Source organism: Aedes albopictus, chromosome 2, assembly GCF_035046485.1.
Source record: "Aedes albopictus strain Foshan chromosome 2, AalbF5, whole genome shotgun sequence".
In the NCBI taxonomy this organism is placed as follows: domain Eukaryota; kingdom Metazoa; phylum Arthropoda; class Insecta; order Diptera; family Culicidae; genus Aedes; species Aedes albopictus.
This window is the reverse complement of record NC_085137.1, coordinates 361,689,564-361,706,759: the sequence shown is the minus strand read 5'-3', so window position 1 is coordinate 361,706,759 and position 17,196 is coordinate 361,689,564. Positions and strand designations below refer to the sequence as shown.

Here is a 17,196-nt window from a genome sequence, read left to right as displayed (position 1 = left end):
TCTATACTCAGATATTTTCAGATCTGGAGGAGAACTTTTATGTAGATGAAATGTTTTAAAGGGGGCACAGAAGTACTGTCCTAAAAATAGGTCGCTGGGCGGTTATGGGGTAAGATGCTGAAAGTTTTTGTTTAGTTGGTCCCTAACCCGATATATTGTTTTTAGTGAAAACTATTTGAACTATACGCAAAATGATCGAAACAGTAAACCATTCTCCAAAATGGAAGATACATAAATTGAATCAGTAGTTGTGTGTTCCTAAAACTTGTAGAAGTTGATATGTAAAGCCAGTTTCTGATTATCGCTGCTATTTTGAATACATTGAAAAGACACCGTAGAAAAACCTTTGGAGGGGCGAAGACTAGTAGATTAACCCTTTATAATTACTTACCTTTCAACCATTAATTTAAATGATATAGGATATTTCACAATTCAATAACCAAACGAGCACAATTCGTAAAATCGATAATACCATTTATTAAAAGCAATAAGTCCTATTAGCAATCTCAATATATTCACAAACAATGCAAAGGCACTTGATAATGAGGTGATCGAAGAATTATAAATATATACATAGAAGAGTATTACATCGGTTGCACTATTCTAAATCACACATACACTAACTTCTACAGCAGCAAGATCGAAGCGATACTGAAGTTCACTTTCTTACTATCGTCGTTCCCATCCCCTCGTGGTTCAATGGGTGGCGCTTCACCTCCAGCCGAAGGCGAATCCACCGCTCGTACGGGTGACGATCGAACCAGTGGACCGTCCTCCGAGTTCAATGGCTGCGTCACGCTGAATGCCGACGATCGATCCGACTCCGGAATGGACTCCGTGGGTGATATTTGCGGTGCCACCGAGACGGGATTCATCGGATGATTCACCATCGGTAGGAAGGGATGTCCCAGCTGAGTAGGAGGTGCATGTTGAGGTCCCATCGGTTGATGCGGATGATACGGATTCCGGGCAAAGTACGGCATCATCAGATCCATCCAGCTGGGATTAAACATTTGATTGTACTGACGCATCAGCAGTTCGTTGGCGGCGGCAGCTGCCGCACTAGACCCCGGCGGAAACCTTCGATGCATCTGCAGCCGATGCAACGCTTCGGGTCCCATTCCATTCTCCATCATCAGCAGCCGACCGGGATCCATCGGCGACTCCGATTCGGACAGTTCGTTTGATCTGGCCCGCTTTGCCTCGTGGTGGAGCTGTTGCAGATCGTTGCGATCCTCGTCATCTGTCATCTGGCCACATGTTCCCGACGAGGACAACGACGACGACGAGGATGACGTTGATGTATTGCTGCTGCCACTACTGCTGCCCAGTTTCCTCTTGCACCGGGACTGGCCCGTCTCGCGGAATCCTTTGGCAAACGGGTTGTTATCGATCTTCAGCTTGGTTATTCGATCGTTCTGCAAGAGTTGGAGAAAAAAACGGAAAAGGGTGATAAGATCGGTTCTTCGGGTGACAGCATTGGATTAAGATCAGATCAGAAAACTGTAGGGTGGGCAGTTTTTAGTTGATGAATGTTACAAACGTAGAGATTTCGACGATCGTGTTGGCATTTACATGGACTTAATATCATAAATAATAACGTCATAGAAGCAGTTTCTTATATTTTTTTTTTTAAATTCAGTATTTTTTTTATTTTTAATTTTTATTGTTATTTTTTCTCACTCTCCTAAGCAAAGACGAGAAAGAGCGTGTTTCTTTGTGTTTAGATAACAGTTTTCATATTTTTCCAAAAATGAATCTTTTAATTGATTTATTGAAAAGAGCGTGTTTTAGAGATGAGTCGCTGAACGCAATGTACTCACACCATTTTAGAATAAATAATACACAAAACAAACAGTGCATCAATCTTTTGTAAATAATAAATGCTGAATGGATGGAACAGATCATTAAATTTTAACAGAATACACTACAACCCTAATTTACGCGCAGAACGGGGGGAGCGTAAGATGGGGGAGCGTAAATGGAGGCGAGCGCTGTCTGGAAATTAGTGCGTAACCAAACCGACGGCCATGGGCCAAGCGAATTTCCCAAAAACCGAAGGTGTGAAGGTGGTTCTGAAGTTCAGGGAGTACTTATCATAATGTAGTTGCTCATATGGCAAAGATCATTAATTCCCAATTTGAGGTCACGAGCCACACGAATTTTCCAAGATCCGAAAATGCTAGGACCAAATGCAAACGTTTTTTTTTCGGATTGATTATCTCAAGGATTAGTATCTCTAATAAATGTATGTTGAAACAATCAGTGGTTTCAATCTATGGTCACGTGTCACGCGAATATCTCAAGAACTGCAAGAGTGACGACGAAATGAATATGTTTTTCGGATTCTACACGTTAGGATTTACTTACTTGAACATAGCTCAGTGGTTTCCAATATGACACCACCGGCCACGGGAGTTGCTAAAGCATCGGAAGTGCTAGAAAGTAGTGCAGATGTTTAAGTATTGTTCATCTCAATGAGCAATATCTTTAATACAGATGCATTTCAAAGATCAGTGGTTTCCAATTCAGTGGAGTTTCAGGTGTTCTTAAGGAGTTTCGAGCGAAGTTCCAGGGGGTAGATTTCAAAGCGATTATAAAAGGAATCCAGGGGAAGTTCCAAGAGTTCCCAGGGGCATCCCAGGAGGACTCAGGGAAGTTGTAGAGGTTCTCAATAGGTTTCAAGGGAAGTTCCAAGGGGTCCCAGAGTCATTTTAGAAAGTTTCAGGGGATCTCAGGGGCGTTCCAGAGGTTCTCAGGAGGTTTGACGTTGATGTCAAGAATGAGGCCTCTTGAGATCTCCATCAAACCTCCTGAGAACCTCTGAAACGCCCCTGGTTCATTGAATATTTTAATTAATTATTAATTAATTAATTAAATAATTAATTAGGGCCCATGCGCATAGGCGCTTCAGAGTGATGTGGGGCATCTGAGTGCCCAAAATTTGGTATACGTGGTTTATGAACAGACCCACACTAGATTATTGTACGCCGAATGGACCGTTACCTCAGCTTTGGAACCACTAAGCTTTGTAACATCTCCTTATCGTAAGAAGTGATCGTTGAGGACTCCTAGGACTTTCGGCTTTTAGAAAAACTAGCGTGGCCCGTGACCCCAGATTGTAAACCTCTGAGCTTTGCTACAGCACTTAATTTGCAATTAGTGCTCCTTGAGATCCAGAATTCATAAAGCAATCACACCTTTTCTTAGGAGTTTGGGTTCTTGCATAATTAGGATAACCCGTGATCCCACTTTGGGAGCCACCGAATATTGCAACGCAACTATACAGGTAATTTTCGATATAACGTACCATCGATATAGCGAATTGTATATAATGTACAACATTGAACATTTCATTTTTTCCAGTAATAAATCCCAGATAAACTACAAAATAAGTCAAATCAATGGTTTGTAGCAGCATTAGGCTTACTACCCAGAATTAGTACACATTAGGAAAAAAATAAGTGTACGTTATATAGAAGCAAAATGTACTTTTTTTTTTAGGTTATGTTAGGGAAATTAAGCCACTGCGTCCAATAAGCTGAACTTTTGTGGCATGTCCCGTTTTGATATTCGCTTGTAGCCAGCTAATTACCATGTGTCAAGTATTCAGCTTCTGCCACGACGCGTCATCTCCCAGTCAGGTGCAATGGAATTGATAAACCCCAAGGCCTTCCCAAGACCGGATCTCACTGGGTTGCAAGCAACCACTATTTAGAAATCTTTGCCTGCGCGTGTATAAAGCACCACAACTGCAAAGCAGATGTTCCAAGGTTTCACGTTCCGTATTACAGAAACGACATAGGGCCCATATAGCCGAGGCGGTAAACGCACGGGTATTCAGCATGACCATGCTGAGGGTGACGGGTTCGATTCCCGGTCGGTCCAGGATCTTTTCGTAAAGGAAATTTCCTTGACTTCCTTGGGCATAGAGTATCTTCGTGCCTGCCACACGATATACACATGCAAAATGGTCATTGGCAGAGGAAGCTCTCAGTTAATAAGGGGCTGTCCATAAACCACGTGGTCATTTTTTTGGGACTTCTCAACCCCCTCCCCTCCCCATACAAAATTTTTTATTCGTCCATACAAAATGCTCATAGGCCGAAACCCCCCCCCCCCCTCATGACCACGTGGTTTATGGACAGCCCCTAACTGTGGAAGTGCTCATAGAACACTAAGCTGAGAAGCAGGCTTTGTCCCAATGAGGACGTTACGCCAAGAAGAGAGAGAAGAGAGATAGAGATTACAGAAACGACAGATATCACTCTGATCTGGCCAATATTTTTCAAGTGATACCTGCTCCGGCAGTGTCCAGTTTCTAGGCCAGTGCATGTACATAGAGCCTCTAGATTTTTTTTTTCCAGGAGTTCTATCTGGGGATTCGTCCAAGAGTTCTCTCTGGACAATCCTCCAGAGATGTGCTCTTAATTAAATCTATCGTTTGTTCGATGAGTTGCATCGGTGATACCACATCGATGTCACGCTACACGATAAGTTGTTCATCTGCAACAACCAGGCAGCTCATCAACCCATCGTAAGGTGGATCATGCTGTGCTGTTGAGCTACAAAGAAGAGCGAAAGGTAGGATGCACAAATTTGACAGCTGACAGTTGTCAGGGCAGGCCTTAGTAATCTCACCAAAAGTTTGATGGATGAATTTGATGAAGAGCGGTGCCATTTTATTGTTTTGCTCCAGCATGATCGTTCCAAATTTGGTTTGACTCGCTCCCACCCCTTCTGAAATCCAAGAATCAGATCATGGCCATTGCTGGACATGTAACCGGTTCCGAAGGGAATCCACAGAGGACACATACAAATTTTCGTGTAAAGGCTCGATTCGACGGTTCAAATGCGCGTGAGAGCATTGGCCACATGTGAATGTTCTGGAGCTGGTTTTAGTAAGATCCGGATAAAACAGACATGACACAGTTTAATGTTATGGTTTTTCATACCAATTACAATGATGATCAGAAAAATCACTATTCATAAAACAGGATTCCTCCAGGGTTTTTCCAGTGATTCCTCCAGGGGTTTCCTCAAATATTCCTCCAAGGTGTCCTCCCAAGATTCCTCCAAGAACTCCAGTCATTCCCTCAATAATTCCTCCTGCAATTCCTTAAGAAATTCTTCCAGAAATTTCTACGGATATTCCTCCAGGACTTCCTCCGGGGATATCTCCAGGAATTTATTCAGGAATTTCTCCAAGAAATCCTGCAGGGATAACTTCAGAAATTCCAAAAAGGATTTTTTCAGGGATTCCTCGAGTAATTCCTTCAGGTATTTGTCCAAAAAATCATTCAATGGTTCCTCCTAAATCCAGCAAGAATTCCTTCAGCGATTCCTCTAAAAATTCCTTCAGAGATTCTCCCAGGAATTCCTTCAGAGTTTCCTTCAGGAATTCACTCAGGGATTCATCCAGATATTATTTTAGAGATTCTATCATAAATTCCTTCAGGGATTCTTCCAGGAATTTCTTTAAGGATTTTTCCAAAAATTCATTCAATGATTCCTCCGGGATTGCTTCAGAGATTCTTCCAGGAATTTTGTTCAGGGATTCCTCCAAGCATTTCTTCAGAGATTATTCCAGGAATTTATTCAGATCTCTTCAGTAATCCCTTCAGGGGTTCATCCAGGTAATTCTTTAGACATTCCTTCAGGAATTCCTTCAGGGATTCCTCCAGGAATTCCTCCATAATTCCTCCACAAAATCCTCCAGGGATCTCTTCAGGAATCCCTCTTGTCTGATTACATTTGAGTAAGTAGGTTTATCACCATTATTGCAAATGTCTATATTGTTGGAAGACAGATACTCTAATAGTGACTCACCTCGACTGTTAATATCCGTACTACCCCAAACCGTGTGATGCGTATTGGCGTCACAGCCAATGATGAACGATTTGTTGTTTTCTTTGCAGAATTGAACAAATGATGCGATCTCAGGAGGAGGTACCTCAGGAACACCAGGAAAGTAAACTGAAGCCACAGCGATCTCAGTTTTACCTCTTAGCGATTGGTACCTCTAGCATGACCGCAACAACGTCCCTTCTGATAAACTCTGTAATAGGATAGCATTTCAACGTTTTACGTACTAGAACAGCAGTTCTGGGAGAATCTTGTTGCTCATCATAATCTAGTTTATTATTTTGTGTCAGAACCCCAAGAATCTTTCGTTTATTGGACCATGGCTCTTGAATAAGCGCCAGTTCCAGTCCTTCACACCTAATTTTGATTACCGAGTTCGGTAATTTTTTGACGAGATTAAAACTGCTGAGCACCGAACTCGTTCAGCAAAAATGCATTGTTTACCTTTTCCATATGATTTTGACAGTTGTTTTACTGAACCTCAGTAAAATCGATTACCGAAACTACCGAGATCGTACTGCTGTTATAATCTCGTCAAAAAAGTACCGAACAGGCAATTCCGAAATAAGTGTGTTTTTTAAATCTTGACTCAACACAGCAGAAGCACCTTTTGCGTGATGAAGGTTTACCTGTACAAACTTGATTCCTGTCATGAAAATATATATTTACCCACTTTTGTTAAGCCTCGGAATTGAGACGTATGAAAGGTGGCCGATTATCCCGGAGACAAATAAGGACCACTACACCATTGCTCCGTTTAACACAGTAAGGGCAAAATACTGTGGAGGGTGCCCTGCCCAGTTAACCAGTGATCGTATAAGATGTTGCAAAAGATGTTAAAGTGGAGGCGATATGCGCACATATTATATACGCCTAAATGGAGGCATGTACGCATATGGCCTCCACTTTATCATCTTATGCAACATCTTATATGATTACTGGTTGTCTGGGTGGTACTCCACAGGCACCGATAGTGGCTAGGTTTTTATTAGACCCCCCTTACCATTCATTCCTGGGCACGGTACGCATTAAGCCACTTGACACCATGAATTAGGGGTCACCTGTTAGTGAACTCTTACCACCGGAACAGACGGTCCGTAGTGTTATTTTTAGCCAGTTGAAGGAACTGCTACCGATACTACATGACTATCTAGGCTGATCGGGAATAGAAATAGGAATTACTATTGAAGTGTACCTCAGACCTTAAAATTGTTTCCCGAAACCATTATAGTAATGCACACAGTCCATCGATGCTTAGATCAGTCTGGTGATCTTTCCAGGAAAGTCGTGCTCGACGATGAGTGCGGTCGATACTGGCGTATGCTGCCTTGAAGCCGATGAACCGGTAATGCTTTGAAACCTTGCATTCGCGGCATTTCTCGAGCATTCGCCGTACGGTGAAGATCTGACCTGCTATCGACCGACCTTCGATGAAGCCGGCTTGATAACTTCCCACAAACTTTTTCGTCTTAGGTGACAGACGGTGGAAGACAATCTGGGATAGAACTTTGTTGGCGGAATTTTAAATGATGATCACCCTGAAGTTCTCGACTACCCCTTTCATCCACTTCTCCGGTATAGCTGTTTGGTTTCCTAGATCCTGACTAACAACCAGTCAGTGTTTGCAACTGACCAGTTTTTTAGCCCACCTTGATGAGTTTCAAGAAAAGCAGCTTGGCGCGGCTACACTTGAAGATAGCTGGAGTGACATCCGATCCGCCATAGGCAGTACCTCGGCTGCAGCACTAGTCTTCGCGACTCCTAATCACAGAAATGACTGGTACGGCGGCGAACGTGAACAGTTACAAAACGAGAAGAAAGCAGCGTGGGTGAGAATGTTGCAACACCGTACGAGGGCGAATGGTTGGCACTCTAACGTTGATCAGCCGCTCCTAACCCGTAGAAAAGACGCTCTGGCTTGCAGAAGCGCTTTTCTTTCCGGTCAGCCTACGATCAAATCTTCCACGAGGTTTGGTGTTCCTTTAGGCTGCTCGCAACAAGGCTGGTGCGTTGCCACGAGGAGGTCGAGATAGAATTTGATGGGACGAGGTTCATGACCTTAGTGAGATCTATACTATGTATATGCTACAAAGCCTTTACCGTGCCATGTTAAGTTCCTTTTCTGCACTGTAGTCGTCGCCATTGATTCCAGTTAGTATTTATTTGTTGTCTTTTTTGTTTGCTGGTAATTTTGCAATTTTGACAAATTTCAGCTTTTTCAAGCGGCTTTTAATATAATTTCTTCGAATGATGCATACGCGATATATGCTCACATCGTTGTTTTTTTTTTCAGTTGAGAAAGTCTAATTATCTTTTACTGAAAGGCTACATTACATTGAGAAAATTTGGCACTATATCGAACAAAAAAAATCGATCAGTTGCGCAAATAACTCGCATCTTCTGCAACACCATCAGGTAACCCTAACCAGTTGGAAAGCGTCAAAAAGGCGTTCCATCAAAAGCTTACTCTCCATCATAATTAAGAGCCTAAAAGAGTTATTTACCAACAAACGCTACCCAGCCGTCATCATCGGCCATCGGATCTTAAAACTCCGAACAAAAAAACAGCGAGCAAAACCATCCGGCATAGGTAATCAACATTAACAGCAGCTGACCAGTAAAAATTCGGCATGTTTGTGCATACTGGTACCGACTCAACACAGTCGTCTCGACGAGGCGGCATGGCAGTGGCGTGAAAAAGAAACCAGTGCGCCATCAGACCTCCTCCCAGACCTCAGACTCCTCTCCAGCACAACCCATCATCACGCGTGCGACGAAAAAAAGGAGTTTGTCCGACCGAAACATCTTACGGCGTGAGTAGGTACCCGACTGACAAAAAAACGACAATCCATCGCAATCGAACCGATCGGATTGGAGCACGAAGAGTGGGGCCGCAAGGGGTAAAAAATGTCGTCATGTATCATGTTCTTTTATCACCTTTCAGCTTTGATATGATCGTACATCAAAAATGATTTTTCCATTCCCGGGCCGGAATAAATGCGACTGAACAGGGTGAGTGAGCATTACGATCAGAGAGGAACCCCGAAAAAGCCGACTGCCATATTTGGACCCGGGGAGGTTCGATTGGATTGGTTAAGGAGGGAGCGTTGCAGAATGAGACGATGTTGTTTTATTTTTTGCATTTCTAAAGCATGGGCTTTCACTCCAGTTTTCATTAAGATTCCAAGTGTCATTTGACTTGCCTCGAAACCGTTTGTAACGTTTATGAAACATTTTAAAACGCCTCTGAAATATCCCTTAAGCTCACCTTATAGCACTGATCCTAAATGTATAATGAATAACTGAAGCCCCCTCAAAACTCCCTGTAACGCTCCTGAGACTCTTCAAGAAGTCCTCAAAATCACCTCTGAAATCTGCTAAAAATCATTTGAATAATTCTGAAATGCTTCCGCAAACCTTCTCGGACTCCTTGTAACGCCTGAGATTCTTCGAAGTCTCCAAAAACGCCACTGATATCTGCTGAAAATCGTCTAACTCTTTTTGAAATGCTTCCCTATACTCCCTGAAAACCCCTTTGTACCCCCTGTAATGCACCGGAGACCCTGAGATACTCCCAAAACGCCCCTCTAACGCTTCGAGAACTCGCTGAAAAAAGCTCTGAATCTTTCTTAAATGCCTCCGAACCCAGACCTCCCCTCCCTCCCAAACTCCCTCAGATTCCCTATAAGGACCCGAGACCCTCCAAAATTCCAGAAAACAAAACTCCCCGAAACCTCCTGTAACGCCTCTGAAACCCGCTGAAAATTATCTTGAACTCCCTGCAATGCCTTCGACATCTCCCTCAAACACCGTCTAATGTCCCTAAAACTCCTCCGCCAACGTCCCATCATGAAACTCCCTTGAAGTCCTTTGGGACCCCACATAACCTCTCCTTTAAATCTCATAGCCAGACGCCTTTTTAAGCTTGTTTGCAATCTTGAAATACATTAAGAGGTACATTATAAACTAAATCCATTAAGGTTGAAATATTATTCATGCAGTCTCGATTCATTACCTGAATGCAGGTTTCAGTGTCAAAGTCAAACTACCCTGGTGTTCTCAACCTCAGGTCTCTATACGTATGACAGCAGCAACATTACATAATCAAATCAACTACACCCAAACCTCCTGGATACAATTCAGTGGTGTTTCCAGGCGTTTCAGGGCGTTTCAGAAGTATTTTAGGAGAGCTTCAGAGGCTCTCAGGTGCGTTTCACATGGATTTCATTTGTGCTTCAGAGGTGTTTCGAGGCATTTCAGGGGGCTTCTGAGAGGTTGTATGGTGCTTCAGAAACGCTTAGGTGATTGTCACGGAGGTTTCATGGGGTTCAAGAGGCATTACGAGCGTTTCAAGGTTTTTAATGCGTTTGAAGGCGTTCCATGACCTTTCAGGAGGTTTAAGGGTGTCTTCAGAGGGTCGCAGGTGTATTTGACGGAGGTTTCATAGGGGTTTTCGAGGCATTTCAAAGCGTTTCAAGGCGTTTCAGGGCGTTTCAGGAGGTTTGAAGGGGGCCTAACGGGGCTTCAGAGGCTCGCAGGTGAATTTCACGGAGGTATCATGCGGATTTCAGAGGCCTTTCAAAGCGTTTCAGGACGTTTCAGGGCATTTAGAAGGTTTCCGATGATTCTAAGCATGCTAAAAAGCCTCGTAGGTGAATTTCACAGAGGTTTCATTAGGGTTTCAGAGGCGTTTCAAAGCGTTTCACGCCGTTTCAATGCGTTTCAGGAGGTTTTAGAGGGCTTCAGAGAATGTCAGATAAATTTCACTGAGGTTTTATAGGCATTTCAGAGGCGTTTCAATGCGTTTCAGGGCGTTTCAGGAGGTTTCACAGGGATTGTTGGAGGCTTCAAAGGCTTTCAGGTGAATTTCACGAAGGTTTCATGAGGGTTTCAGATGCGTTTAAAAGTATTTCAAGACGTATCAATACGTTTCAGGGCGTATTTTAGGAGGTTTCACAGAGGTTTTAGGGGGCTTCAGAGGCTCTCAGGTGAATTTCACGGAGGTTTTATGGGGGTTTAATATGCGCTTCAAAGCGTTTCAAGGCGTTGCAGGTTACGCTTGCAGATCAAATGGCCTTAATTTCAGGGATCTGTGTGAGTATAAACCTCGTTCATAATGCTATTTGATATAACTAATAGCCCTCATAGATTCGATCACCAATACTCAAGGGAGTTCTTGGAGAACTTCAAAGCATCATCGAACTCAAAACTTGATAGATCATAGTTACATGAGGTTTTGTAAGTATGAACCTTAGTCATGAAGCTCTTAGAGACAATCATCCACGTTGGTGGATCTGATGACCTATACACAAAGAAGTTCTTGGAGATCCTCAAACTGACAACGAGCTCCACCACTTGATAGCACATAGCTGCATGAGGCTATGTAAGTATAAATTTCATTCATAATGCTCCACTAGATCACTGATTACACTTGTAGATCAGATGGCCTTAACTCCAGACTGTGTGAGTATAAACCTCGGTCATAATGCTCTTAGATACAACTGGTAGCCCTCGTAAATTCGATGACCTATACTCAAGAGAGTTCTTGGAGAACCTCAAATTGAACCTGGGTGTTATATGTGTTGTCCGTTGTCGAATGTTAGTAATTTTCAGTCTGTAGATGCCGCTAGGTCAAAGACGGTGTAATTGTCTTTTATAGAACTCATCACTTGATAGAATATAGATGCCTGAGGCTGTGTGAGTATAAACCTCGTTAGTAATGCTCTTAGATACAACTAGTTGCCCGCGTAGATTCGTTGACTTATACTCAAGAGAGTTCTTGGAGATCCTTAAAGATTCTTCGAACTCAAAACTTGATCGATCATAGTTACCTGAGGTTGTGTGAGTATGAACCTTAGCCGTAAATCTTTTAAAGACAACCAAATACAAGACCCAGGGTGGCCACTCAATTTCAGTTTTGGAATTCCCGTCTTTTTCCCGGTTTTCCCGGTACGATTTTTCAACTTTTCCCGGTTTTTCAAAATGGACATTTTTGGAGTATGTAACACCCAACTCTCGTTTAACGTAAAAATTGGAACAATGTAAAAAAAATCCACTCAAAATGTTGCATTTAACTAGTAAATACTAATACTTTTCCTCAATAAACCGTATTTAAGAACGATTTGCAGTTAAAAATAATTAAACTGCCTTAGCACTGTCTTGCAACATCGTTCTAAATGATGATAAGATTAAAGATTTTTCAAGCTATTCTTCTACGTGAACTCTAACTTAAAGCTTGTTTTCACACTGCAATGAAGAAGTACTCTACCCTCTCTGTCTTTTAAGGGTGCTATTACACTCTTTGCCCAGACGCCAAATATTTGACCACTTTTGCCAGATAAATTTTGGTAGGTTGTTTGGCTTTGTTTGTCCCTATTCCTTTTTCGAGAGTGACAAATATTTTTGTTTGCCAGGTACACCTTGGTCAAAATTTAACTGTCAAAAGTGGTCAAATATTTGGCATTGGTCAAAGAGTGTCATACTAGCTTAAGAATGATTACCAACCAATGATTACAAATATTCTCAGTCAATGTTAGGTCACGCCACAAAAGCTCAGATTATTGGACGCAGCTTAATTTCCTCTAATTCCTCCCTAATGCGGGGATAAAGAAAAGAAAGTTCAGTTGAAACCAAGTGTAATTCTGAACAAATATGTTTTATTCTTATAACAAATTTTACACCGGTCACTTTACATCAGATGTGGAGTAATTCGAGTAATATGCAATCAAACGAATAGATTTTAGGATCACAGTGTGTAGCTCCTAATACTTATATTTTTTTTTCTCTGTTGGAAGTATATAAGAAAAGTTTTTGGGAATACGGTCCTTTTGAAGATTAGGTGAATATTTTCGTGGCACCATAAAGTGTACGTTGAACAGAAAAACCTGGCTGGTACTTCCGCTGCTTCTGAATACTTTAATTTTACTTGAACAGCTTTCTGAATATTCAAGTCTTTAACGAGCCGAAATAAATTTGTCCAATTTTAAATATCGCTTCTAACCGCAGAAGTCTGAAAACAATTTTGGACTAAACACGTAGTATTAATTATCTATTTCTTACCACTTTGAGTGTACCTAAAAAATACCTGAACAACATTTTCTGCAAATTGGCTAACTTTGAAATAGTTGTAAATTAATAGTATTTTGGATGTTTTGATAATGGTTCCACTATTTAAACAAGTAGTTAGTAGTTAATCAAAAACTAATGGGGTTACAATAATATTCTGAAAACTATTACATCTATTTCCGTTTTACTCATGTTCGTCAAAAATGTTAAATATGTTTTACACAATATGTTCTGATCGAAAGACACAGTTAGACAATCTAAATCATTTCTGAAATGGTTCTGAGAGAATTTCTGAAACAATCCCTAGAAGAATTCCCGGAGCAATCCCTGGAGGAATTCCTGGACGAATCACTGGAGGAATACCTCCTGGAGAATTCCTGCAGGAGTTTCTGGAGAAAACCCTGGAAAAAATGCCGGAGAAATTTCTGAAAGTAAACCCCTAAATAATTTTCTGAAAAGATCCTGAGAGGAATTTCTGAAGCAACCCCTAGAAGAATTCCCGGAGCAATGCCTGGATGAATTCCTGGATGAACTCCTGGAGCAATCCTAGGAAGAATTTTTGGAGGAGTTCCTAGCGAAATCCCTGGAGGAGTTTCTGGAGGAGACTCTGGAGGAATTCCTGGAGAAATCCTTAGAGATATTATTGGAGGATTCCCTGGAAGAATTCCCGGAGAAATCCCAGATTGAATTCCAGGAGGAATCTGTAGAGGAATTTTGGGAGGATTCCCTGAAAAAAACTAAAGCAATTCTTTGAGAAATTGCCGAAGAAATGCCTAAAGGAATTTCTCTTCAAATGCACTTTCAATATTTAACCCTCTTTCCCATGGTTGCTCTAGAGCATCATCGAGTTTTTACAATACAATTGTAATCTCATTAGGTAAACCCAACTACCAACACACGTTTCAAAAGTAAAACTATTAATAAACAATCAACAGTAAAACTTTTTCGTTGATTTCGAAAATGTTGACCAATTTAGAATAAGTTTCGATCGATCACTGTTTTGGAAACGCTTCTTGACATAGAAATAGTCGTTCAAAATAGTGGGATGGAAAGAGTTGATCCTTTATGAAATTTTTTATGTTTGAAATGATGCTGAAGTTCTAATTTTTTTCACAAATTCGATAATGAATTATTAAAATTTCGAAAAAAACAAGATTGCACAGGATCTTAACCAATAGTTTAAATTCAGCTTGCTTATACAGACTATCGATGAGTTGAATAAAATTCAAATATGTTCACCAAATTTCTCTCAACAATAATTTTCCCGGTAATCATCTCAAATTCCCGGCTTTTTCCCGCTTTTTTCCCGGTCGTTCTGAATTCCCGTCTTTTTCCCGGTTTTCCCGTTTTTCCCGGTTCGGTGGCCACCCTGAAGACCAAATACGTTAGCAGATCAAGTCATCGGATCGTTGGTAGATCCGATGACCTATACTCAAGGAAGTTCTTAAAGATCCTCAAATTGACAACGAACTCACCACTTAACAACGCATAGTTGCTTGAGGCTATGCAAACCAAAATTTTATTCATAATACTCTAATAGATCACTGATCACACTGGTTGATCAGATGGCCTTAACTCAAGGGAATTCTCGGATATGCTATACAATCATAGAACCAATCATTTGATAGAACATAGATGCATGGGGCTGAGTGAATATAAACCCCATTCTCAATTCTCTTAGATACAACTAGTAGCCCTCGTACATTCGGTGACCTATACTCAAGGGAGTTATCTGTAATCTTGAGTACTCCAATTGCTCTGAACATAATCAAATTCCTAAGTGGAGGGATCTAAATAGATTTTAACTAAATTAAACCTACCTAAATGGAGGTTTCAGGTAGCTTCAGAACTGTTTCTGTGGAGTTACAGGACATTTCAGGGTGTTTTCAGGACGTTTCTTGGAATTACAGGAATGTTACTGGAAAATTACAGGGATGTTTTGGAGAGCGTAAATGCTTCAGAGACGTTCAGGAACGAATCAGGTTGTTTCAGGGAATCTGAGGAAGCATTTAAGGGTTTCAAGATGTTTTCTGGAATATTAAATTCTTCTCTGCTTCGATATAACGTACACTTCGATATAACGTACAAAGAGAAAACTTTTTTGTACGATATATCGAAGAGTACCTGTATCAATCTATCTTAAAGAAAAGTATTTCAATCCGTTTTGTAGAGCTTTCCCCTGATCGTACCTAGTCCATACTGGTTGGAGGACTTCTCCCATCCCGCGCGGTAAGATGGATGGGTGGCGGAAATGGCGGCTGCTTTTCATAAATAATGTGACACAGCACAAAGAGTGGAGCAGGAGCCGGCGACGACGACCACGACAACGACGAAAATCAGTCAATCCGAAGCGATCGTCGAAGCGTATTATAGAGGAAAGGAACACTATTCATGCTGCGATCGGTCGGTGGCGGCAGCGGAACAATGATCAAATGATGACCACTTTGGAGATTATGTAACGGAGAACGGAGATTAGACTCCGGCCTGTTCAGGAAGAGACATTGTCAAAGGTAGGCGGTGCGCAGCAGCGGCGTCGTCGGCACTTTTGTCGTTTGAGGCAAGATTATCGCCCCGTTTGATCCTGATCTGGGGTTTCCTCTTTTCGTTTTTGCTGCTTTGAGAGATTGGCGGCGGCTGTTTCGGCATCTGTTATCAATCATTGTGGGTTTATGAAATTGATGGGATGGGCTTGTGGGCTAATGTTTCACTCGTGGCGCCGAAATTTCCAAATTGTTTGAGAATGCAAGCAACAATTACTTAAATTGTTTTATGAATTTCAAATATCTCAACGTAGGGTATCGCGCTACTTGGGCGGTGGCTTCTATATTCGTCTGTTTTTCACTATAACTCAGTCAATTTTGAACCAATTGATTTGAAATGTTGTACACGCGGGTAGATACTATACCTATCTCATCACATTCCAAAAGTTGTGTCAATTGGTTCAAATTTGACTGAGTTATAGTGGAAAACAGACGAATATAGAAGCCACCGCCCAAGTGGCGCGTTTCCCTACATATGTGCAGATGGGTAAATTATTGGTTAAATTGGGAAAATCTCACCTGAGCTGTGGACTTTTTACCAATTTAACCAATAATTTACCCATCTGTGCATATGTACCTTGAGTTATTTGAAACTCATAATTGACCACACGGATTGGTACCGAAAATTTGCACTTTGAGTGAGTTAATTTGTTTTGTTGAAAAAATCCTTGTTCACATTTATAATTTTCACGTATTCTCAGATTTGACCCAATCTGACATTATATCTTTATTTTTGCCTTTCTCGTACACCAAGGTGTACCGAAAGGCTATATGTTCACTCCAAAAACGAAAATTTGATAGAGCCTCCGGAGGGGTCAAGTCTTATATACCAATCGACTCAGCTCGACGAATTGAGGTGATGTCTGTGTGTTTTTTTTTTTTTTTTCCTTCTAAACCATAGGGGGATAATCTGCTCAACAGACACCCTAACAGAAGGTTAGGGTAGTGTAGGTCTGACAGGCTGTCTTCTACAACAAAAGTAAAATCCAGGACTACTCTCTCCTCGTACCCACTAAACCATTCCTATGGTCGCCAAACCCTACGTCTCTCCGGAACCACCAAGAAGGTATTGCTTCAGAGAGGGGCTAGTGCACATCGCACCCACAAGGTTAGCTGCGTAGCCTGCAGCAACGAACATCGATGACTCGCTTTGGAGAGTCCATCACGGTAGCATGCTGGCGCTTAGCCAGTTTCCCGAGTGGTCCTCGCCACTCCCTTTGTCCTCGGAAGGCGGGCAGGGTCAACCCCGCCCGCGCCCTACTGCTGAGCGGACATCAAGAACTGATGCCCACGTGCAACCCGATCTGACCTGCCCGCAAAGGAAGGGTATCACTACCCTTCAGGCCCTATCAGATGCACCCGTAGGTTGCAGACAGCAGGATCTCACCTACCCCGACCCTTGCCGGGGACCCCTTTCCAACCGCGGGCTCGGATCCAACCCAGTAGACCGACGCCACGACAGCACCGCTACCGGGACTTCCTCTCCGCGGCCACTTAATCGTTGTAAGGGTCGATCTCGACCGCAGGGCACCGGTATGACCTACGAAGCCGACTCCGAACCCCTGGACCACCTCTTGTACTGCATCTGGACTAGCCATTCTCCGAGTCCACGCGCCACCTCCTCTGTAGCTCCCAGACGATGTGGGTAATAGCCGTTGAAACGGCGTTCCAGCCAAACTCATCCCTACACATCCTCTGGACCAAGTTGTCCGGAGTTGTGTCTTCC

The 17,196-nt window shown here is 42.2% G+C and overlaps 1 protein-coding gene across 1 annotated transcript in view; it reads right to left on the bottom strand.

Annotated features, from left to right (window-relative positions):
* Positions 1 to 443: 443 nt before the first annotated feature.
* Positions 444 to 17,196, bottom strand: part of LOC109430232 (T-box transcription factor TBX6) — a 104,759-nt gene continuing 88,006 nt past the window's right edge. Inside the window, exon 4 of the mRNA XM_062852881.1 lies at positions 444 to 1,418. Coding sequence (XP_062708865.1) covers positions 627 to 1,418 — 792 coding nt within the window. The 3' untranslated portion in view covers positions 444 to 626. The remainder of the gene's footprint in view (positions 1,419 to 17,196) is intronic.